This window comes from Bactrocera oleae, chromosome 2 (assembly GCF_042242935.1).
Source record: "Bactrocera oleae isolate idBacOlea1 chromosome 2, idBacOlea1, whole genome shotgun sequence".
NCBI classification, from domain to species: Eukaryota; Metazoa; Arthropoda; class Insecta; order Diptera; family Tephritidae; genus Bactrocera; species Bactrocera oleae.
Genome location: NC_091536.1, coordinates 73,541,846 through 73,566,735, shown reverse-complemented (window position 1 = coordinate 73,566,735; position 24,890 = coordinate 73,541,846). Strand labels below are relative to the sequence as shown.

General features: G+C 33.1%; 1 protein-coding gene across 1 annotated transcript in view; it reads left to right on the top strand.

Moving 5' to 3' along the window:
• The window catches only part of LOC106621045 (uncharacterized), a 34,287-nt gene extending 10,751 nt beyond the window's left edge, over nt 1-23,536 (top strand). The window contains exons 2-8 of the mRNA XM_070105648.1: nt 6,475-7,097; nt 10,306-10,466; nt 11,566-11,767; nt 12,157-12,408; nt 12,982-13,931; nt 14,046-14,294; nt 22,299-23,536. Of these exons, the coding sequence (XP_069961749.1) occupies nt 6,583-7,097; nt 10,306-10,466; nt 11,566-11,767; nt 12,157-12,408; nt 12,982-13,931; nt 14,046-14,294; nt 22,299-22,582 (2,613 nt within the window). The 5' untranslated portion in view covers nt 6,475-6,582 and the 3' untranslated portion in view covers nt 22,583-23,536. The remainder of the gene's footprint in view (nt 1-6,474; nt 7,098-10,305; nt 10,467-11,565; nt 11,768-12,156; nt 12,409-12,981; nt 13,932-14,045; nt 14,295-22,298) is intronic.
• The last annotated feature ends 1,354 nt before the right edge of the window (nt 23,537-24,890 follow it).

Below are 24,890 nucleotides of genomic sequence, written 5' to 3'. Positions count from 1 at the left end.
CTTATAAGCAAATACAAGCTACAATTCTCAAGCCATTTTATTGCTTTTCTACAATTTTTGTATAGAAAATATTCCTCAAAATTTTTTGATATTAATATATATATTATTTCTATCTTCCAATCCATGTTCTCTCACGGACCACATATAACTGCATCACTTGCTTTATAGTTCAACATTTTTCAACACTTTTTGCCTTAACAAAGTTCACCAACAGCCACGATTTACATATAAAAATGATATATATACATATATATAAAATATATATATTTTTTAATAGCTACGAAATACTTCCGCATTTCAATTGTTTGAAATTATATATTTATCTTGCATGGCACTGTGAGAATATGAAAATAATAAAAACTCTATCTAATTTATATTCCTCACTGCCGTTAGTAAGTGAGCGATTCATTTCGTTTCACTCCCCATCATTGCAATTAAAGGCTGCTAATTGCAACTGTGTTGATCTTATTCAAATTTAACGAGCTTTTGAACTTTTTTATTGCAGCTCGTTGAAAGCGCGAGTAAAAAAGCGCTCATTTCATATTCATTATATGCAAATATAACGGTTGCTTGAGTGAATTCGCTGGCGTCCTTTTTATTGCTCGTTAAAATATTTCTAACGAAAGTAATTATTTAGCTTTACTTAACTATTTGTGTATACAGTTAATTGCATTATGTATAGTGTTTTTTTTTGGTTTGGCTAAAATTTGTTGCGGTGCTTAATTTGAGATGCTGAAGATGTGAGATTTTGTAATGTTGCAGAGTATGATTTATTTGGAGATTTTGTTTCAGTAACATTAAATTTTGTTTACAAAAAATTTATAAATTATTTAAAACAGTAACTTTAATCAGTTCTTTTAATTATATTGCTAATTACTAATAATTATTTTTGTACTTTTTACTGTTATTCAATCTTGTGATTAAAAAATAATAGTTTTCCGAATTTGTTAAATAATATAATAGAATTTTTAAACTTATGAAGATTTAATTACTCAAAAAAGGAATAAAAATAATTTTTTAATATTGATATAAAATATGTTTTTTCATACATTTTTTATTGAAATTGATATGAAATATAAAAAAATTTTTCCCTGTTAACTTTTCATACATTTGAGATTCATCATACTTTCAAAACCCAACCGATGCTTCATTTAAGTCCTATCTTTCATATATATAAAATTCGTTATTAGCATGTTATTATTTTCAATTTCACTTTATTATTATTATTACTTTTAAACTAAATAAAATTAAAAAAATTGATAGATGTTTGTCTATTTTATTTTTTGTTATAAATATTTAAATTACTTTTAAAAATTTCATGAGCCACAAAAAAAAAGATAGAAAATTTCATAAATATTATAATTTTATTATAACAAGAAAAAACGTTATCTTCGGTCGCACTGAGGCTATAATACCCTTCACAAATACAAAGGTTTCTTACAAGAACTTGTTTGCGATATTATTTCGTGTCGATACCTTGGGCATGACGATACGAGCACTTGATACCCTTCCGACAAATAAGCAGCTTCTTAGTGAGAAAAGGACAGGTGCAAAATATCATGTCGATAGCTTAAAAACTGAGAGACTAGTTCGTATATATACAGAACAATACTTACAGACAGACGGACAGACGGACATACAAACGGACATGGCTAAATCAACTCAGCTCATCATGCTGCTGATCTTTTTTAGATTGATTCTGTTTAACACCTATATTTTTTTGAAAAAAAAAAATAAAAATAACCTCAATAAAGAAAATAGAAAAAGTTAAAAATTTAATAAAAAAAAGTTTTTAATTTTAAAATTTTTTTGTAGTAATTTTTTTTTTAATATTTATATTTATATTTTCTTCATTAAAAATATTATTTTTTAATTATTGTATTAAATTTGTAATATAATAAAAGTCAATAAATGATAAAAATTAAATTTCTTACAAATCAGCAAGTTCCGATAAAAAAAGATAAAATAAAAATTTAAGCCCTAAATCAGTTTCACCACGTAGAAAATACATATGTATACTACACATTTTAACTTAAAGCAGCCTAAAAATTAAGTGCTTTATATTTCACAAACTTTTTTTTTCAATTGTACTAGATTGATAACTAGCTAATCTAGTACAGTTTGAAAATTTTCAATTTAATTTTTTATACATTTTCTACAATTTCAAAAAATTCATTTCCCACTTTAAAATTTCAGCGAATTCAATATATACTGTATAAAAGATAATAATCTCATATAAAAAGAAAATTATCTCATACATGTAATAATAAAGTGAAAAAAAAAATATTCGCATTACATTATGTAATCAGCAGCATCAGTTACCTAAATGTGTCTACGCACACATCGTAAAATCAAAGCGAAACGACATGCTCGTAACAACACGCTGACGCGTTTCTAACTGCAAAATTTAATTACCGACAATAAAATGCCAGTGAACTGTGCCGCTGCTGGAAGTGAGCAGAAATTATTAGAGAACAAAGATACGTGCATGCATGCATACATAAATACCTTAAAACATATGAATGCACACGAAATGCTGAGCATGCGCCTTAGTGGGGTTAAAGCCGCTCGACTAAGTTCACACACTAGTGATTATATGTGCGTGTGTATGTGGTGGTTTAGCTTAGAAAAATTAATACAGCAGCAAATAAGCAGCGAAACAGCTGATAGCAATCATACACCGTTGCCTGACAGCGCACATACGTTGACAGCGCTGAAATGATGCTTTTCAGCACAAGAAAAATGCTAATAAAGTTGCAAGATTTTTTAATGAATATTAAATGACAAAACGCGCACTGTTGCTGTTAGAGCAAACGCTGTGATATTTTATCAGTTTTTTTCTCCATGAAATCGCAGTTTTTTTCGCACAACAAAAATGCGCTCCCAGGTACTCTAAGACACATGTGTGTGTGTTTGTTTACATGCATTATTATGTGTTAATTATATTTAATTTATTTATGAATCGCTCATGTCAATGGCGGCCTACTCACGGCCTTACAATTCATTATGAGTTGCAATTATGTGTGTGTATGTGTGCGCAATGAGAACTCAAGCCAAGAACTATATACACTAATGACACAGAAGCGCACGTTAAAGTACACCAGAGGCGGAGGCGCGTATTTTTTTTATATAATAATAAATATGCCATAAATATGCAAAGCAATTTGAGTTCATGTAGGAACATGTAATTAATTACATAATGGCATTGCCTGCGAAAATCTCGACGCTCTGATCTAATTACTCACTTATTGCTGCTTAAATGAGCAACGCCAACGGTACGTGTACTTAGAAATATGCCGATGTGTGTGTGCGTGTATGCTGGCAGGCTTTCCCAGCACGACTGTAGATAAACCTATTTGTTCATGTAAAATTTAAAACTGCTGCTTAAGCTTCACTGTTACAACAATTAGGCGCTGTGGCAGCTAGATTTCTTTGCTTATATGTGGATTTTCTCAGCAGTATTTAGCCTCTGTGGCGACTTCAAAGCTCAGATACGCGGTATACGGAAGGGATTAGATTATGACTAATATACTGTCCGCTCTTTTGTTTGTTGTTTTGGTTGCATTTGGTTAGATTAGTTTGACAGACAATCTACTTTTCGTGTAGGGCGTCATTGGCGACTGAGGTGCATTTGATGCACTAAGCCGAGATAAATGAGCGTAAAAGTTAGTGGCGGTGATTGCTGGTGGTGCTGCCCTGCGCTTGGTTGTTAGAAAAGTGGAGTTCGGTTTGTAAAAAAGTTGTTTAATGATTTTTGTTAAGCATGTTTTTTCTTTATAAATAGGGCATAAATTAAGCGTAATTGCCTTTAAATTATTATCAGTAATGACTGATTATGGACCCCCAACGTCATTCACTACAAGAAGCCTTTACTAACACTAATATACGCATTTTGTAAATTGTTAAATTATTTTCAGCTATAATTAATCAATTACTTATGCATTACCACTGCTAAGTTTGATATATATGCATAATTAGTTTTAAACTCCAATATGCTGGGTGGGCTATTATGAAAAACATTTGTAATCACTCAAGTTATTTAAGTAGGCTGTCTGTAAGATCAAATACTTGATAAAATTGATTCATAAGTTAGTACAAAATAAATCATAAATATTAAATAAAAAATTGGTTTATAAGCTTAAGGCTGATTTCATATAACCTATATAGGTCTGCTTTTATATTAATATTTTAATTTAAATATTATCCGAAAGACACTAAAAATCATAAAAAAATTTATTTAATTTTAAGTGAAATTAAGTAAATTAAAAAAAGATATTTAGAAAAAAAAATATAAATTAAAATTGCTAGATATGAATGAGGATAATAAATAAACAGCACAATTTCGTTCAAGATCAATTCTATGGAAGAAATACTAAATTTCATCAAAAAATCGAAATAGCAAATTCATAAAGCTTAATTTTTAGAGTGTATATAAATATAAATTTAAAATAAAAAAAAGGAAATATAAGAAATAATGAAAAAAATAAATGCAAAAATTAAATAAAAAATAAAATAAATTTAACTAAATTAACATAAATAATAATATAAAAAAATTAATTAAATAAAAAAACAAAAAAATGTAAAATAAAATAAAAATAATAAAATTAAAAAAACATAAAATAAATTAAAATATAATAAAATATTTTTATATAATTAAAAAACAATATGTAAAAAAAAAATAAAATAAAATATTGTAAAATTAATTAGAGTGTTATTTTTTTCTTAAATAATAATTAATTTGGCCTAATTCATTCTTCTTGCCTCTCATTATTGCTTTACACTAATACATATATTAGAATATAAATATAAATATAAATATAAATATAAATATAAATATAAATATAAATATAAATATAAATATAAATATAAATATAAATATAAATATAAATATAAATATAAATATAAATATAAATATAAATATAAATATAAATATAAATATAAATATAAATATAAATATAAATATAAATATAAATATAAATATAAATATAAATATAAATATAAATATAAATATAAATATAATTATAAATATTATTTATAAATATAAATAAAAATAAAAATATTTTAATTAAGAATATTTCGCTTTTTTAAAGGAAGAAAGAAAATATTATATTAAAAACACTTTCTGAGTTTGAATTTGAGATACTAAAATTTTTTTGTATTTAAATTATCTCTTTCAATACTAACGATTAGTTTTAGCAAAAAATTCAAAATATTTATATAATAAAGTTTGTAAATGTGGACCAAATGTGTGAGATTGTGAACATGTTTCAATCCAACAATTTTCATAATATGCTCAAAAATATTCCACTTTAAATAAAAAAATTCATTTTAAAACGGTTTTAAAATTTCAAAAAGTGCCGGTTAAACATCGTTATTGACTTATGTGCTTTTCTGTAAATAGTCTGAAATTTACTAAAAAATTTACACCAATACAATTCATTTGCCCCCACTGGCATAAAACGCTGAAATATTAGCTCATCTAAGGCACAAGAAATACTTTAAATACAGTTATTTGAGTTGTAGTTTATTCAAAAATAGCTCTCAACTTGCTTTTAAGCTCTTTTGTTCCCACAATAATAATAATTTTTCAAGTTTGCCAAATAAAAAGTTGTGGTGAATATAAAAATAATGCAGCAACAAATAACTGTAAGTTACAAAACATAACAAACCAAAATGTGCTACAATTCATTTACTCACTTTGAAATTATCGCTTAACTTATTTATTTTATAATAAATATGTGACTTTCACTATAAATATTTTAGTATTTTTTTGTGAATCTCTTAGCCAGCTTCTCAGGTCATCAATTTTTTATCTCTCTTGCTGTGCTCTCGCATAAGTGTTTTGTATAAAACTTGCCACACAATGTTTATGGGCGGAAATATTATTGACAAAGTTGTCAAATTGAACGATTTCCAAGTTCAGTCACTTCCCGCCGCAAAGCATGACTAACGGTATGTCGAGTTGCATTTCGATTAAACAGAGTGCAGCCTGAAGCGGATTTTTCTCACGATTTTAATTGGTTAATGGCGGCAACTGCATGCAAACACAAAAATAAGCAACAACATGGAACTAATAGTGGAGACACAACAGCGTAAAGGCGGTAATAGCGACACTTTTTCATGCCACAGTGACAGATGTGAGCTGCGACAAGTGCCAAATGAGGGGCCGCTTAGCAAAAAAAATTATGTGGCTAAATATGTACATACAAATGTATGTGTGTGGAGATTTGTGTTTGGCGGCAACCGTCATTAAAGCTTGTTGCCCGGCTATTTAATTACACGCGGCGGCTTGTACGCATTGTGCCACTTATGGCCACCGGCTGTCAAACACAAACACACACTCACATATTTCTTTATAAACATGTAGAAATCGATAAACACACACATATATAACACTCTTTTACTTTATACGCGATTATTTCTCTACTTAAGGCTCAACTAATGACTAACTTTTTTCTCTTCTTTTCTTTGCAGCATATCTAACGGCGTCCATAAATACCATAACAGCGATAGCATTACAACAATAAAAAGCAAAAACCAACAACTACATTTATAGCTAAACAATCAATTGCAAGCGGCAACATGTTCTTTCGACGTTGCACAATTTACCTCATTGTTTTGCTGCTGGTGGCAAGCACCGCGTCTGCGGCACGTAAAACCAAACGTCCGGTTAAGCCGGCCAAAACGTATCCCCGCAACAATATAACACCAGCACCACCAGCTGCCGCAGCCGCTACCAGCGCTGGCAGCGTCGCTGCTGCTCAACAAGCTACCGCTGTCACCACACCGGCTGGCGGCAGTAGCACAACGCACGCGCCGCCTAACATTAGCAGCACCACAGCTACGCCAACACAAATTGGCAGCGGCAATTATGCCGGCAGCGCTGCTGGTGATGAGAGTACCGGAAGTGATGGCTTTGTGGTCGGCAATGAGCTGCCCAAACCGATGACACCATTGTCGGAGGCCAGTACCGGCAGCACTGGCGCTGCGGCGGCATCCGCTTCGGCTGAGAGTAAAACGGACCGTCCGTCGGCCACGTTATCACCAATCGAAGAAGACTGTGATCCGGATATGATTGGATTCGAGATTATCACTGGGTGAGTAGCGCTGATTTTGAACTACTAGTTGCGTGTTAAATAGCGGCAGGCTGGTGACGCTGTCGTATATTGGTGTGATATGCTTTTATGACGTCAACCAGCGGGTAGTAATGAGTTCATAGGAAGCATAAAATATTTATATGAGGCAAGCGCAGCCAACTGTAATAAACTATGATGCAAATTATGGTTTAAAGTTGTTAAGTGGGCTATAATAAACTTAATTAAAATACGACGTGGTGGCTAAATAAGAGTTTATAATAGAATCTTGTTTTGTTTTTTTGTTTTTTTTTTTTTTGTTTGTAAGACCCGACTGTATTTATGGCTTTGCAATTTTTTTTTAAGTTTTTACGTTTGGCGGTTAATACTAGGTACAAAGTGGTAGATCTCTTAAGAATAATAAGCACATATATTGAAATGCAGAGACGCACATATATGATATTGCTTACCCTTGTCGCCTTCTTTATTTGTTTATAAAAATTTTGATATATTTATTTATCATTTCTAAAAATAAAATTTTTCGCAATTTTTATAAAATTCTAAAAGACCCTGAAAAGCTCGTATAAAGTAAAATAAAATTAAAAATTGATTTGAAATACATTAAAATAAAATAAAGTATTATCAAATAAAAAAAAAAAAAAGTTAATAAAATAAAATAAATTCCGATCGCATCATCAGTGTATAAGCCACGTGCAGGTCACTAAAACCCCTCTCTGGGGAAGCCACCCTGCAACCACGTTTGCATTACTTCAGGGTGGAGTTCCATTTTTCTCATTGAGCAATTAGCCACTTACTTGGCAATTTTGTCAAAATATTTTCTAATTATTTTGTTTATATCTGATATTCATTAATATCTTAAAGATAAATTGATTATTTCCTTATCACTAAAATTTGCTAAAGAAACGTAGAAATCAGACACTTTTACTTTCGCCTCAACTGTAGTTGGCTATTAATAAATTATTTAACAATACTCTAGTAAATAAATGTAAATGACTAAAACAACTTATACCATTTCTTTTTTACTGTAAGTGAGAGTATTTATTTGTTATGCATATTCCCTTTATTGTTTGGCTAAAAATCTATTGTTTACTTAGCACAAAGCACAACATAAATTAGGTGTAAAATATACAAAAGTTCTCCAATCAAAATTTATTTATATTAACAAACCCATCTAACATTCTAATGCAAAAGGCTAACGGTTTTGGATTTCAAATTCGATTTCTTCACACTTCATCACAAGAAAAAATGTTTTGTTATTTCATATTGATTACTTGCTCATATTGATTATTGCTTTCGGGGCTTTTATTATGTAAATTTTTAACGTGAAAGTGAGAGTTTATAGTATAATGCAACGACTTTTGGATTTTTGTTTTTTATAATGAGTTATTTGTTGGTTGACATATTCTATGATTTACCGTAAATTCAAGTAATAAAGGCAATGAATAAATACACATAATTTACCATGAGTATATTTTTGCTTAAACTTTTAACTATTATATTACTTTATAATTATTTTACATTCATTACCTTCATTACTAAGATTTCCGATCAATCACCAGTATACACATTTACAGCTATCTAATTATTTTTGTTGTCTTTAATATCATCTGAACTCTATTAATATTGTACATTTTATATTAAATCTCTACACTCAACTGGGAATGCACTACAAATTTGATATAATCAAGAATAATGAATGAATAAAATGAAATATTTTAATATTGTTATAATTATGTAATGAACAGCTTCGAGCTAAATATACAAATATAAAATTATAGCTGAGAATGCTACAGTTAAGTGACATTTAATTACATAATAAGCATGCTTAGCAATAAATTAACTAATCTAAAGTAATATTTTGTACATATTTCTTGCATTAATTATGTTTGTACGAATCATAAATATATGTATAAATTAACTAGAAATATGAGCTTTACAAAAAGTATTAGCTAACAAATTAAGCGAAGTCATTCAAGTAATAGAACGAACATCCTTTTGGTTACAACAACATCTCGTACACACATATCAACTACATAGAAAGAAGAGAGATTTGTTAAGTATTTAAACTTCACTAAGGAAAAAAGAAAATCTTTAGTGACTCCCTTTCTGAACCAATCTTTATTGAAACAAAATCCTGATCACAATTCTATTTATATCAAAAGGACGTAAATTATGAAGAATGAGTTTGACTTTACTGGAATTATTATGAAAATTTCTAAGAAATGCAATAATAAATATTTTGTCTGTAGATTTAAAAGCAAACATTTAGTACTACCATTACTATTACTGTTCATCAGTAAAAGCGCAGCAGCTTTGTATAGAGTTTTGTACATAATGTTGCCCTTTCTCTGAAGGCATAGTAGCACCGCGAGCGTCGCTCAAAGTCTATGAGTTATGTTGAATGACAAGTATCAAAAAATTACGAGAAGAGAGCAGGAGAATTTCCAACATTTAATAAAGGTGTATGTTGCAATTATCAATTAAAAGCTGTTGTTAATTAAATTATAACCAATTTTTAATAACAGTATCTGTCTCTCTACTGTGAGTAAATCAAAAAAGATGCTTAGAAATTAATTGAAAATTTAGAAATAACTGATATCAGACAGCAGAAAAGGAGTGCGACTTGGAAAAAATATATAGTAATGTGCCTAAAGCTAGGCAATATTTGATATATTTTTATAAATTACACGGAAAAATGTAGTCTACATTTAGGTTACTATGTAATTACGCAAACAAGGCTAGCTTAGAAAAATAATTTAATAAGTAAATAATCAGGCTATATATATTTAATGCTATTTTCAAGTTATGATAATACATTACAAGTAGATATGGCAATATATTTTACTCGAGTGAGCTTTTCTTTTGCGTAGTCTGTAAAATTACACCAACTGCACTCAAAAACAAATAAAACCATAGCAAAAATTTTATTTAAAGTAAGACATAATCATCTTAGTTTTTCAATTAAAACAGATTTACCGTTATTTTGGATTGCATACACATTCTAATTTATATATAATATTTAAACTGTGTTTCTCTTTCCATAGACTAATTTATTTATTTCATAACAAACGTAACATACAACCAGTCTATGTTGCATGCATTTTCAAACATTGGCTTTTATGAATTTTGCCTCCCAACCCACTTTAAGACATTCTCTGTGTTTTTTGCTTTTGTTTTTCTAACTAAACCATATTCTTTCTCTACGTTGCAGTTATGTTCTCTCGGCGCCAACTAAATTGCTTGACACGCTGCCCGGCATACTGATGCTGACTGATTGCTTGGAGGCATGCCAGGCGAACGAATCATGCAGTGCAGTTAATTACGAGACCGGTCTATGTGTATTATTTAGAACCACCGCTGATGTATTGCCAGGTAAGTGGGTAAGCGGATTCTGTGGCTGAAAAGCGCCGCAGCAACGCCAAAGTCATAACACTGATAAATATGCGCTATTTACATGAACACGTATGTGTGTCGCCATGTGCGCGTTTATGTGGCATAGCGGTGCACGCATTCGTTTGTAGGCCGTCAAACTGGTATTTACCTTTTTTTTTCTTGTTGCAACGCGCTTCTAATGTACTGTGACTGCCATCGATAGCCGGGCGGCGCTTTGTGCAAACTATCACATTTCGACGCGAAGCAAAGGCAAAAGCAAAAGTCAACAAAAAAGCATGAACTACAGTTGTGAACTCGTTACACAAAATCATAACAAAGTTGTAAATAAAAAATCATTTTTGCACCGTACTTTTATGTTTTACTCTTATTTGTCTTATGTTGTTGGCGCATTCGATTTGCGTCCGCTATGCGCCATCCGCTAAACTGTAGTAAATTGATTGTGGTAAATTGCATAGGTTGGTGTATTGTATAATCGGTGACGCGTTCAACGTGCGCGTACACACCTACTTTTTACGCATAAAATTATTTGCTGCCACTTTAGGAGCCCAGGCCGCATAAAGTAGGCAATGAGTGGCCGCGTGCAGTATGCAACAGGTTTTGTGACAGCTTCAGCAATCTGCCTCACCTCATTGCGCACACCGCTTACCTACCGCCTATAGCACGCCACTAAGCGCTTTGATTTTTTGCATTTTTCTGTTTCGATTGCATATTTTTATTTTCGCCTCGCATGCAGCGCCGAGGCCTAACGCACAATTTTTGCGCCTACTTTGTCGTCACGGCAGTTGGCAATTCGCTGTTGGCAGCTGGCAGGTGCCAGTTTGTCCAGCAGCCTGCTCGTACGATTCGCAGCCACGAGCTGCCTCTTTCTTAACGCCTGTTCCTTCACAGCGAATGGGCGTGTGCGTAAAGACATTTCGTGCTTTTTTTGGCAGCAAATACGCACTACGCCAGTTACCGTTATAGTGCGTGACGTATTTTTGCTTGTAGACGTTGTTCGTTCACATTGTTGTGCGTGATTTTGGTTTTCTTTTTTTTGTGTTATTTTTCGTTAATACTTTGAGTTTCGTTGCCGTTGCAGGTTCACTTTCGCGTTCGCAGTTTCCAGTTTTTACCATCTACGCACAGAAATCCTGTTTGGGCGTGCGTCCCTGCTCGAAGGCCTGGTGCATTGATCGCGTTCAAGGTTATCGTCTAGTGGAGCATGTCAAATCTAGCCAGACTGTCTATTCGCGCCGTGACTGCTTGGAATTGTGCTTGGGCGAAACTGAATTCACTTGCAGGTAAGTGTGTGAGGCCAGCTGAGGGCTGTTGATGATGCAGTGATGCAGCTCAGTGTAAATATGTATTATATATGTATAGCTAAGTTGTTGTTGGCAAGTGAGAATGGCGGATTAAATTTAAAGAAGTGTGTTTGTATATTTTATGCTTGGCCGCTGCATAATTGGGTCAAGTACCAAGCTTTCTTATGCCTACCAGCATAAAATTACTCTTCACTTTGTTTCGTAGTTTCGGCGTTTAGCAACTCAATTGTTTTATTGTAACTGTAATTTCTTTTTTCTTTCACATAAGAAGTTTTAAAGTCAAATTAATTGTTCTTTTAAAATATATGTTGCCAGTTTTCATTTTATTATTTTATAAAAATTCATTGATTTCTTATCATTTTGCTTAGATCCGCTAACTTCTATCGTCATTCTGGTTTGTGCGAACTCTCCGATATGGATCGTATCACCTTGACTGGCGCTAATAATGTGGAACCCTACGATGGTGCTGATTACTTGGAGAATAATTGCGCTGAGGAGCCCAGCAAGTTGTGCGAATTCAAACGTATCTCTGGCAAAATTTTGAAAACAGTCGACTCTGTCTATCAAGATATCAATAGCATTGATGAGTGCCGCGATTTGTGCTTGAACTCACCCTACAGGTAAATATTCCTTAAATTTTTTTTTGAATAAGATATTTTTCTTTAATAGAAAGCTCCATATCGATAACTGTTAAAAATCGAAATCGTTTAAACTTTTTAAACTCCAAGCTTTACATCTCCACCGAGTAATCTCAAAAAATAAAAATAAAATATACTTTCCAACTTTGACATTTAAATAAAAAAAAACATTTTTGAATCAAGCTTGACGGAACAGCTATCCTAACCTTCTCTTGAGTTTGTCTTGTAATAAGATGATTCTCAAAAGTAATTGAACTGAAAGCTTTAAACGATTTTTTAAAACATAAAGTGTCTTATCGTCTATAAAATCTCTTTAAAAGCTTTTTACAATTTTTACATCAAATTTTATAAGGCGGATGAAACTTTGGTTAGGATTCTGGAAGCTTTCTACTTTTTACTTCATAGTAAATAATACCTTTAAAGCAGCTTTCTTTAAATAACTTTCAAATTGAACTTCAATATGTTTTTAGTATATTTCTTATTTCAAACTAAATTTAAGTTTATTTTCAGTTCATATTCTATAAATATCTATAAATATATTTTCACTTATTTCAGATGCCACTCATACGACTATAATGACACTGGCGATATGGTCTGCCGTCTCTCACATCACAGCCGCGCCACACTTACCGATGTGCTCGACCCCTACTTGGATGTACCAGAGGCTGCAACCTATGAACTCTCCTCCTGCTACAATGTGTCCATTGAATGCCGATCTGGCGAAATGATCACCAAAATACGCACATCAAAACTGTTCGATGGCAAAGTCTACGCTAAGGGTTCCCCCAAATCGTGCTCAGTCAATGTTAACAACTCACTCGAATTCGATTTCCGCATGGGCTACAACGATCTCGAGTGCAATGTGCGTCAGAGCGCTTATGGCCGTTACATGAACGATATTGTCATTCAACATCACGATATGATTGTGACGTCCTCCGATTTGGGTTTGGCTGTCTCTTGTCAATACGATCTAACCAACAAGACGGTTTCGAATGATGTTGACTTGGGTGTCACTGGCGAGATTGAATCATCACTCAGCGAAGAGATTATTATCGACTCACCGAATGTGATCATGAAGATCACCTCACGCGATGGCAGCGACATGAAACGTATTGCTGAAGTTGGTGATCCGTTGGCTCTGCGCTTCGAAATTGTCGAACAGAACAGTCCCTATGAGATTTTCGTGCGCGAATTGGTCGCTATGGATGGCACAGACAATGCTGAGATCACACTGATCGATGCCAACGGTTGCCCCACCGATCAATACATCATGGGCGCCATACAGAAATTGTCGGCCAATCGCAAAGTGCTCGTGTCGCAATTCGATGCCTTCAAGTTCCCCTCCTCCGAGGTGGTGCAATTCCGCGCGCTTGTCACACCCTGTATTCCACGCTGTGAACCAGTGATCTGCGACAATGAGGATGCTGTTATGGGTGGCGCTGATGCCAAATCGCTTGTGTCGTACGGACGCAGGAGACGTTCAGTGGCAAATGGAACTGATGGCGGTAAGTTGGGAGGGATAACTGAATAGACGTAATTAAATTTAATGAACACGTTATTGTTTTTGTAGTTGGTAATTTACTGTTGATTTTATACGCTTATTAATTTTTTTTTTACAGCTGAATTCTTGTTGAGCACGATTGCGCATGCCCAACGTGAGAAACGCGATGTGAACGGCAACAGCAAAAACAACAACAATGTAAGTGACAACAAAAAGACCGCCGCCGATGACAACATACTGCTGGTGCAATCCATTCAAATCACCGATAAATTTGGCTTCAATCAAGAGGATACCGACGCGTTGGGCGCCGATCACAAACTGTACGCCGGCATTGGCGACGATGCGCTCACCTGTCTCAATGGTTATGGTAAGTACGATTGCTATCGCGCATGTCTGAGACTTTATTGGGAATTAAGCAGTGGAAATATATGGAAGCTTATTTTCGGTTGCTTATTTATTTTAGCAATTTTTCGCGCGCATTTATTTATCAACGCGTTATTACACGTCGCATATTTTATTATTAGCAAAATAATTTTTCGCCATTTTTCTCTGATTGGTACTCGTTTCATATTATTTGTTCACCAAGGGGGAACACATGTTGGCGCGAGTGTTTTCTGTTTGCTGTGCGCGTTGCAATGTTCCAAGCAGTTTTACATAATTGAGCGCGCACACAAGCACCATACGTGATGCACCGCGCACCGCTACCCAACGCGTTTTTCAAAGCATTGTCAAACCTTGCGCTCCAACGAATTGACTAACGAATTACGTACGTGCGGTATTAGCAGCAGCAAGCAGACAAAAGAGTGCCGTTCATATAACAGCAATAACAGTGGCAAATTGCAATGCTGCGCTTATTGTGGTGGTGGCACTAGCGGCAGCAATAAATTGGCAACCGAAAAAATTTGCATTTCGCCGCGCACATTTTCAATGCTACATCCGCGCAATGGCATCAGTGGCAGCGATAGCACATTGATTGTGCGCCTGTGCAACTCTATGGTTTTGCGGCAACGATAATGAATCAATTACGCTAGGCAATCGTTGTTATACGCTGCTCCGCGCGGTTATACCAACGAAAATTATTGGATTTTTATTAGCAAGCCTGCGGTGAGCTGGCGCAATTGTATTCACAAGCATTAAGTTATCATTCGATATATAAGCTTGTATATTGTATGTACGTTCGTACCACATGCTGTGCCATGGCGCGCGCTTTACAGCGCTTCAACGTGTTGCACGGCGGCTTCTAGCGCTTCCCGCATTTGCTATTACAAATATATAGGTCTCTAGGTATGCGTTGAATGACCTCAGTGGTTGCATGCTACTTCATGTAGTTGTTGCAAGTACTGCTTTTACCGTACTACAATTTCTTGTTCCAGCGCCCCCATTAGCAATATTGACTGTGCGCATCCGCTACACTCTGCGCCAAATCAGTGCAGTGGCATGCCTCCTCACGAACGGGTCACTGGTTCAATGCGCGTCACTTCAACTTTGCCACAGTTATTTCACAGTTTTTTTTCTCGGTTATTTCCAATTTTCTATTTCGCTGGCGAAAACATTCGGTGACTCCACCAACGCCGGCGCGAGATGTTTGTGCTAATTTTTGCTGCCGCTCTTCTTCTTCTTCTTCCACTCATGTTTAGCGCAAGAATTTGCACGCCAAAGTGTCGTGACAACGTGCGCCGTGAGTCGCACAAATGTTGCACACAACAACAACAGTAACAACGCTGTGCGCATCAGCCAGCCAACCAGTCTGTCTGTGTGTCTGCTGGGCTGCTGCGACGCCGTGCGGCCGCCAAAACGGTAGGCCAGTGTGGTAGCGTAATACTGCTGTTGCCAAGCGCTCCAGCAGCGCTGCCAACAGGAGCGCCAAATGTGAAAAAATTAAAAAATAGAAAAACCATGCAACACCACCTGTTGCGCATGTTGCTAATGTGCATGCATGTGCTGCTGTCTGTCTGCCTTTGTTGTTGCTGCTGTGCGCGGGCAGCTCACCTATTGAGAGCATTTTTTTATAGTTGGCAACACAACATGCGCTTTGCCTTTTGCCTTTTTACACGTTTATTATATATTTTTATTTTCATACTCCTAACACAAATTCTTATTGCCCCATTTTATCGGCCGCTTGGGGTGGCAGTGCGCTTGGGCAAGCAACATGTTGCGCTGTTACAATTGTTGCTAATGTTTATGTTGCATATAATATTTCAACGGTTTTTCTTACTTTTAGTCTTCGCTTTATATATTTTTTATTTTTGTTGTGATTTTTTTATTATTTTTTTTTTTCATTGCTTGCCGCGAAAGTGTGCCGATCCTGTGGCTATAAATATTATGTGTTCTTGCTGTTGTTGATTTTTGCTCATGTTGCGCTAAACGCTTTTTATATGTGTTCAAGGAGTGCATTGTTTTTGTTGTGTTTCTGTTTTTTTTTCGCCCATGAGTACTCGTCGGCACTTATCGCCCTGTTCCGCAATAAACGATAGGTCAAGTAGAAGGAGGTTAACGGGTTAATAAATAGCGTATAATACCGTTAATTAGTGGGGTTCACAAAGCTCAGGCTAGGGAACTTGGGTACTTGTGAACTGCCAAATAGAGCATTTCTCACATTATTTTACAATAAACTTGCCTTAATGTGAAATTTGTGAAACGCGGCGTAAAACATGCGGGCTTCCTTATATACTTGTACTCGCACTAAAAAATCATTCTATAATCTTGGAAAGTATCGCAAGGTAGTTGGCGCGGCTAAAAGCTAGCAAAATTTATGTGTGTTTATTTAGATTGTGTTTTTGTACAGGAAGCAAATTTCGGCGGTTCAAGAAAAGAGATAAATTTCCGAAAGCAAATATTAGTACAAGAAAAATAAATCAACAAAGAGATATATAAAATAGAACTAAATTAAAAAAATAAAATTTGAACGACATTTAATTTGTCAGTAAATAAACCAAACAAAAAAATAAAATATTGGATGAAAAATTTTTTTTTTTTAATATTTAACTAAATTGAAAAAAAAAATCATAGCTTTTGAATTAAGTCCAAATTTTTTAGCATTTTTTTTATTTTTATTAATTTTTTTAAATTAAAAACATCGTAAAACACATACGTTTTTTTTTATACATTAAGAAAACAGTAAAATACATTTCAACATTTAAAAAGAAAGTTTATAACTTTTGATTTAAATTTTTTTCGAAAAATTTTTTTTTTCAGAAAAATTAAGTAACCATTTTAAGTTAGGGTCACAAATTAACTAAATTTTTTATTTAATTTAAAATTTTGAAAATGGATTATTTGACTTTAAAATGTTAAATGATTTGGGGATATGAAAATTACTTTGAAAAATAAATCAAACAGATGATATTTGTTCTTTAAAATTCCTAAACTCAAAGCGGAGTATTACAAAAATATATTATTTTATCACTTTAATCAAGTTATTTGAAAACAATCACTTTATTTTGTAAAAAATATTATATTTTATATCAAAAAAAAAAATTTTAATTGTTTTAGTAATTTCAGTTCCATTAAATTTTTTACATTTATTAGTTAATATTCAAAATTATAACAATAATATAAATAACATAATTTTTAAATATTGTTTTATAATTTTAATAACTTTGATTTTAATTAATAAAATTTAATTTATTTTTTTTACATGCAATATAATGAAAATACTTTAAGTAACTTCTTTTCAATCTAAACTTTTTTTAGTATTTTGTGTTGACACTATTTTTAGACTCATTTTATTTTTTTCTCAATATATTTAAATTTGTTTTGTCTTAGAAAAGTTCCAAACCTTCTTTTGAAAACAATGCTTTAATATTTTAACTTATTAAAAAAATTAATTACGCACATGCATCACTATTTTATACTTTTTAAAAAAATTGTGCTTAAGCAAATTCATTTTCAAGTTTTTATAATGGCCACCACTACCAAAAAGATTATCATTCACTTTGACCTCATTCCTTGCGCCAACTAACAAAGTAATCACAAAATAATCGCTCCATTGCATTCTAATATACAGTTAACCAAATACGGGTGACCACAAATGGCGCTGTCAAAAATAATATTTTCCGAGAAAACACAGAAACCGCAGCAAATGCATTTGCCACCCAGATTTGTTTTACTTGAAGAGTACGCAGACATAGCACTGTACGAGTATACATATATATATATATATATTTGTATATGTGAGGACTAGATCAGATAGGAATTAAAGTCAGTACAAAGAATTTATTGAAATCAGTCAGAAGCGAGCAAGCGCACCCAAAAACAGAAAGCGCAAACAAATATTTGAAAACAAGAACAAGGTAGCCGCGCATGCGCACACTAGTACAATCGCAGTTATAAATAAATATTAACATTTATATGCGCTTAAGCAAAAGAGAAATTAAAGTTTTAAATGTTAGCAAATAAAACAATTGTGGGCAAGCAAGTTTAAATCATGCGGCAACAAGCCAACGCGGGCGCATGCCACCAAATGTTGACGGCAGTGCACAAGCGCGCAGCAATGACAGCGAAATGTGGCCGCAAAACTAAACAGAAAGAACGCAGCAGGCATTTAGTGGCGATCAGTGGAGTGCGCGAAGCAATCAAGCAACGCTGGCAGCAACGCGCACGCATGCAACATGCACACACAAACGTACGCGTCAACACACACACAGGGGCGGCAGTGGCATACAAAATGCGATGACAGCCGCAGAAATAAGTGAAATTTGTTGCCACGAAAACTACGCGCAAAGCGGGATTCTGTCTATGAAGAAGCGGTAGTGCGACGTAGAATGCTGCATAACTGTTTATTTGTTTGCCTACCTTTTTATTTACGCGTGTTTTTTTATCTACGTACGAATTTGTTAAATATCTTGCTGCCACTGTTTTTTATCCAATTGTGGCATGCTTATTACTTGCAACTCATCGCGCTGACCACAAAAACTACTTAGATTGTTTAATTTATTGCAACAACAAAAACACAATATAATTTACATTACCGCACACTTTGTAGCATGAGAAATGGTATCGCTTAGTGGCGTTTTCGAGACGCTTCAATATGCCCATTCATCATGCCGCGTTAGGCGTACTGTCGACCACGCTCGCCAAACGGCCCGTGAGTGAGTTAAACAGACTTGAAGATGCTGTGGCATTATGTTCACTTGATATGCAATTAGATTTTCGTTTTATTTGAAGTGCAGTGTGCCATCATTTCACTGTATTTCTTTCTAATTTTCGAAATTACTTTTTCGGTCACTATTCGCCACAGCGCTGCAGCCACTTTCACCGCTTTTCCTTCGCGCAAACAGATTTCGTGTGTGTGTGTGTTTCTGTGTCACCTGCTAGAATCGATTTGGGCTGAGACATGAACAAGTGAGCAAATGCGCTGAGTGAAGCTGTCAGCGGTGTCAAACACCAGCCAATCGGCCCACTGTCCGTTGCGCTGGCATCGTTAGCGACACACGCATGCGCAGATTGGCGCGTTTACGCCCGTTTGCTACTCAGCCAACTTGAACACAATAAACGTTGTATACGTGACAGCTGCGTACACTGACAACAGCAACAACGGACAAAAGAAAGTAACCTTGGCAGTGGCGCAGCTCTTTTGTGGCAAATGCGTTTTGTCATAGTTTTTGGTCAGCAGCGGCCTAAGTGGCATGAATTGCATTCTCAAAGGCACCCAGCACGGCAAATGCTAACGCCGCGCAATAAGCGCATTGTTGCCACTACAGCGCTTGCTATTATAATTGAAACTTTTGGTCAGCAGAGTCGTAGCTGTCGCTTAGTTGACTTTATTTTCTCATGTGTGTATGCTTGCGTGGTATTTGTCTAGTTGTGGCATGCCAATTGTGTGCAAAGCATGCGCATTCGCAGGTCTGTATGGCATGTTTGTAAGAGTGTTGTTATTGTTTTTGAATGACATACTCAGCCGGTGTCGGCGGTCTCATCATATTGAGGGCGTCCCAGTTTTACTCTTGCATTATTATTTTGGTGGTTTCGTACTAAAAAGTGATGTCAAATATGGCATTGAGTGGCGGAAATAGTTTTGCAAAATTGAAAACTGGCTTGCAGTTAACCAGAATAATATTAGAAAGAAAGAAGTTAGAAACTTTCTTGAAGCTTTCCCATATTTTAGTGAAAGTTCTTAGCATACTGCTTTTTGTCATAGTGCTTCTAATGGGCTTTCATTATATTTAATTAAAAGCCTTGACATAGTAAAAAGCTGCGGAAGCTGCACTCCTGGTTGTAAGAGGTAAAGCAGTCACTTTTAAAAATAGTTTCAATATCTATTAATGCTTTAAAAATAAATTAGAATCAATAACCAAAAAAAAAACAAAACAACAACAGCTAGCCTTAGAGCTTTAAATACATTTCGATTTTATCTTTTAATTTTACTGAAACAAAAGTTCAGTAAAGCGTACTGAAAATTGTCAATATAAAGCTAACGTCAAAAAGTTAAGCGAATTATTATATCAGTAAAAAAAAAGAACCAATTCAACTCGTTGCAAAAATTTTCGTTGAAAACTTATGTACGTTTTCAAGAGTTCTAGAATAAAATATTTTGTTACTTCGATAAGTTGAAATAATTTTACAATAGCTATAAACACACATATAGTTAATTTTTTACGATTTCAAGCAAGCTCTGAAAGCTTTCATTCCTTTTAAAACAAATATTTTACAAAACTAATTTATTTGAAAGTTTTATAATTTCAAAAGCTTAAACGTGAAAGCTCTTAAAGCTCTTTTTCTTTTAAATGCTTTTTCTTAAAAAAAACATGTTTACAAAAATAATTTTTTGTTACATTTTTATGATTTCAAAAGCTATAAAAGTTTTAATTTTTTCAAAGCTTTTTCTAAAACGAAATTTTACATAGGCAATTTTTATAAATTTTCGTTTAGAATCTAATTAGAACTTTGCAATGGTAGCATTAAAAGAAGGAGCCAGGAAGCAAACGTGTGTAAAAAGTATCAGTGATTTCAAGCGAAGCGAAGCATAAGTCTGCCAAATTGGCATAATGCCTAATAAATTTTCATACTGTTCTACATATCAATTGCGATTGTTACTCAACTGTAGCGAATTAACAAATTGCTAGCTTGCACTACGAGTGCAACAAAAATAAAGCAGCATTTATATAATTTAATCTCATGAGCAGCTTTGCCATAAATTGCCATTTAGCAACGTTAAAAGATTTTATTTTTTTTATTGCGCTGTTAATATGCAATTCGGAAACTATTGAACTCTTCGAAGTGTAGAAAATTTGTTGAGCACAAATGAATGACACAGCCATTGGTGATGCAACATTTTAAACTTTGAGCGTCTGTTTTTGGTTAAATGCATTACATGTGCATTTGTTGCACGTATGTGTGTTTATATGTATCCAAGAGGCCTTTATGTTGTTATGGCAATGGAATTAGAAAGTAACTGTGCTTTAGTTTGCCGAAAATTAATATTTGTGGCTTTAATTATTTGCAAACGAAAAGTGAATGTTGAATAACTTGTACACTAAAGAAAGCAAAAAGTTGCCACATATTAGTAATGGTGTAATTTTGAGTTTTAAAATTTTGGCGGTATAATAGAAAAAGTGAGTTTTAGGAAACGAGAGACCGAAAAAGCAACTTTTCGTTCAAGAAAATTAATTTGTGTTTGTAAAATGTAAAACTTAAAATTTTTCTGATATAAAAATATTGTTTTCGCAATAGAAAAAATTGAATTTTAATGGTATTACGGAAAATTTTAATTTCAATTTAAAAGAAAAACTAATTGAATTTTTAATACATAAAAAAATATAATTTTTAATTTATGTTTTGTTTCCAGTTTTTATGAATTAGAATTTTTATATTTTTTCAATTAAAAGTGTAACAAAACATAAAAAATAGATGTTAAATATTTTCATTTGTATCAATATATTTTATTTTTATTTAATTTTTTTATTATTATATTTTACATATTTCTATTTACATTAAAATATATAAATTAATTTTAATGAAATAAAACCGTTATTTAAAAAAAAAATCGTCAGTAAAATATCGTTTACAGTAAAATAAAAAATATATATTTTTAAATTAAAAAGTAATAAAATACAAAAAAAAAATATATATATATATACAATATATAAACACAATATATACACAGATATATATTTTTATTTCTTTTAATATTTTTTATTTTCTTAATTTTTGAAATTTTTTTAATTTTTTAAATTTATATAATTTAATATTTTAATTTTTATGTCGGATAAATTTGAAAAATCCTCGAATATTGAGATAATCATCAATATTATTTTTTTGTTATTAATTTCTTGAATTACTTATATTTTATACAAAATTTTGTTCAACTTCCCAAGTAAACACTAATTTTTTCTCTTTGTTTCTCTTCTCCTCATGCAACATTTACTCACAGGTCTCATCGTGGCCGGTGCACTGTTCCTGCTAGCCCAATTCACCATTTTCATCATCTGGAAGACCGTGCAGAAGCGCTCGAAGAAAGAACGCTACCTGTACCAGCACGAATCGGCAACGGCTGCCGTCAACTATGGCGCACCTACTATGGTTTACGGCCAAGCGGGCGGCTCACATTGCGGCGGCGTCACTGTGGCCTCGCACTCAGGCTCCAGCAACGCCAGCGACACGCTGGGCAAGCTCTATGATAGCGGCATGACGGGACGCTACGGACAGCAATATTAAAGGCAAATGATAGATTGGCACGTGGGAGACGCCAAAAGTATTCCACACAATTAACTATACATAAATTTATACGAGAAACAAAAGAGAAAAAATCCAACAACAAAATACAGGACATATATACAGACAAGCACACGAACACAAGCTACAGCATTACATACACACACACACATAGCATTATATAGAACAAAAAAACACACACGTACACATATTTAATATATAAAATCACAAGATGTTCGAGGCTTAGGCGTTAGTTGTCCTTATTTATATTTAGGCATCACTTTTTTTACTTTTATACGTAACGAAATTAATGAAAAGCAAACTTGCAAAACTTGCAAAAAAATTATATTTTATATACAGTAGCCTATTTTAGTTCTAAGTAAAGTAGTTTTATACTTAGACAAGAAAACTGAAGACTTTTCCAACAGCAAAGCGAGTGTGGGGGTAAAAGTAAAAGCGCAAAAGTCAAAAAAAGCAAATTTGGGACATTTTTATTTCACTTTTTTCCCCTAAATCACGCATATCTATCCAAACTAGTAAACTAATTGCATTGGAAAAACTTGTTTAGCACTTAAAAAAAATTATATAAATAAATTTACTTTAGTTTAAGCTAATTTAGTTAAGGCGGGTGAGAATTACCTATTTGACAGTTGTAAAATGCCAACGTATGCGCACTTCTAACGGTGATATGCGCCGGCCGTAAGCGCATGAACCGACCAACAACAAACGAGTGATTATGAAAAATAATGAACCGTTAGACTGAAGACTACACACACAGAAACATACACACACATACACCACGTTACGAATACACGAATGCTGTTGATTCGTTGGTTACCGTTTTGAGCCGAGATCGCTGTTTAGGACTGCGCATTGTAAGCAAAGCAAAGGAGAAGAAATTATTTAAAAAGAATTTTATGTTAACAAGACGCAAATAAAATGAAAAACTAAAACTAATTCTTTTTTTTTTTGTTTTTAGTAAAATGCAAGCCAGTTAAGTTAGTAATTCGCGCACAGGTGCAGTGAAAAAATATTAATGGCTAATAAAAAGTAAAAATTAGGCAATAAAATGAGAGAAACAACAACGAAAACACACACCTAATGCACACTACACCGTTAGTTAGTTAGTAGGCCCAAAGCTTTCCATATTTATTGCACATTTGCGCTTCTAAGCAACAACAACATATTTTATGAGCGCAAAAACACACACACATACATACATGCACACACTTGTAATGCTCAGCCAAAAAGTATTAGAGGCAGTAATAAGCAGCACTAAACATGCGCGGGTTTCCTAAGTAATTTTGTATCAAAATACGTAGGTGGTTCTTCAGCACAACAACAACAAAATAATTTTTAATGGCAGTTTCGCATTTAAACCAAAAAATATTTACAAATATGTGTCTGTGCGCTCACTAAAAATAATTTAAAACAATATATAGAAAAATATGTTTAACTATTTATTTTATTTATTTATGCTATTTATTACTTATAACTGTACTCTTCTTCATGAGAAACTCACGCATACACGCACATCCTTGAATGCCGCTTACGACTACGGTGCTTTTTAGTTAGCTGTATTTTACTTTATATATGATTATTATTATTTATAGTAGAACTTAATAAAAAAAACAATATTTTAAATAATTTAAAAAAATAAAAGCAAAATAAATAAATAAAAATTGTAGCAAACTAGTGTTGCAAGCAGCAGAAAAGCAGACTATAAACAACATGGCAAACAATTCTACTTAAATGGATCCATTTAACGTATTTATGAAGTTGCTTAGCAAAATTGCAATCATTTAAACAAAAACAAAAAAATAAATATATATATAAATTAAAAAGGGACAAGATAATAAAACTAACGGAATACATTTAATGAATGCATCAATTAAATGTTACTATTTAGCTTTAGTCTTTTTATACAAATTGTACTGATTAAGTCTATGAAACCAATAAAGCAAAATACGTATAATAATTTAAAAAAAAATAAAATTAATTTTTTTTGTTCGAAAACTTTTAAAGGCAAGCGTTAACGGATTTTCATCAAATTTGTCACAAATATTTTCCTAATTTTTCTCTAGCGTTTGACCCATAAATTTTTAATTTGTAATACAGGCTGGCTTACGAATCGTGCTACAAAAACAAATCGTACTAACTGTTTTTTTAATCAATGCATTGCATTTACTTGTTTTTTCTTATTGTATAGCAAAATGTATTTTATTTTATATAATAAATTATTTTTAAAAATTGTGGAACATAAATGACCTCCAAGATCAGCCACGCATATGCGACACCCAATTAAAAAATT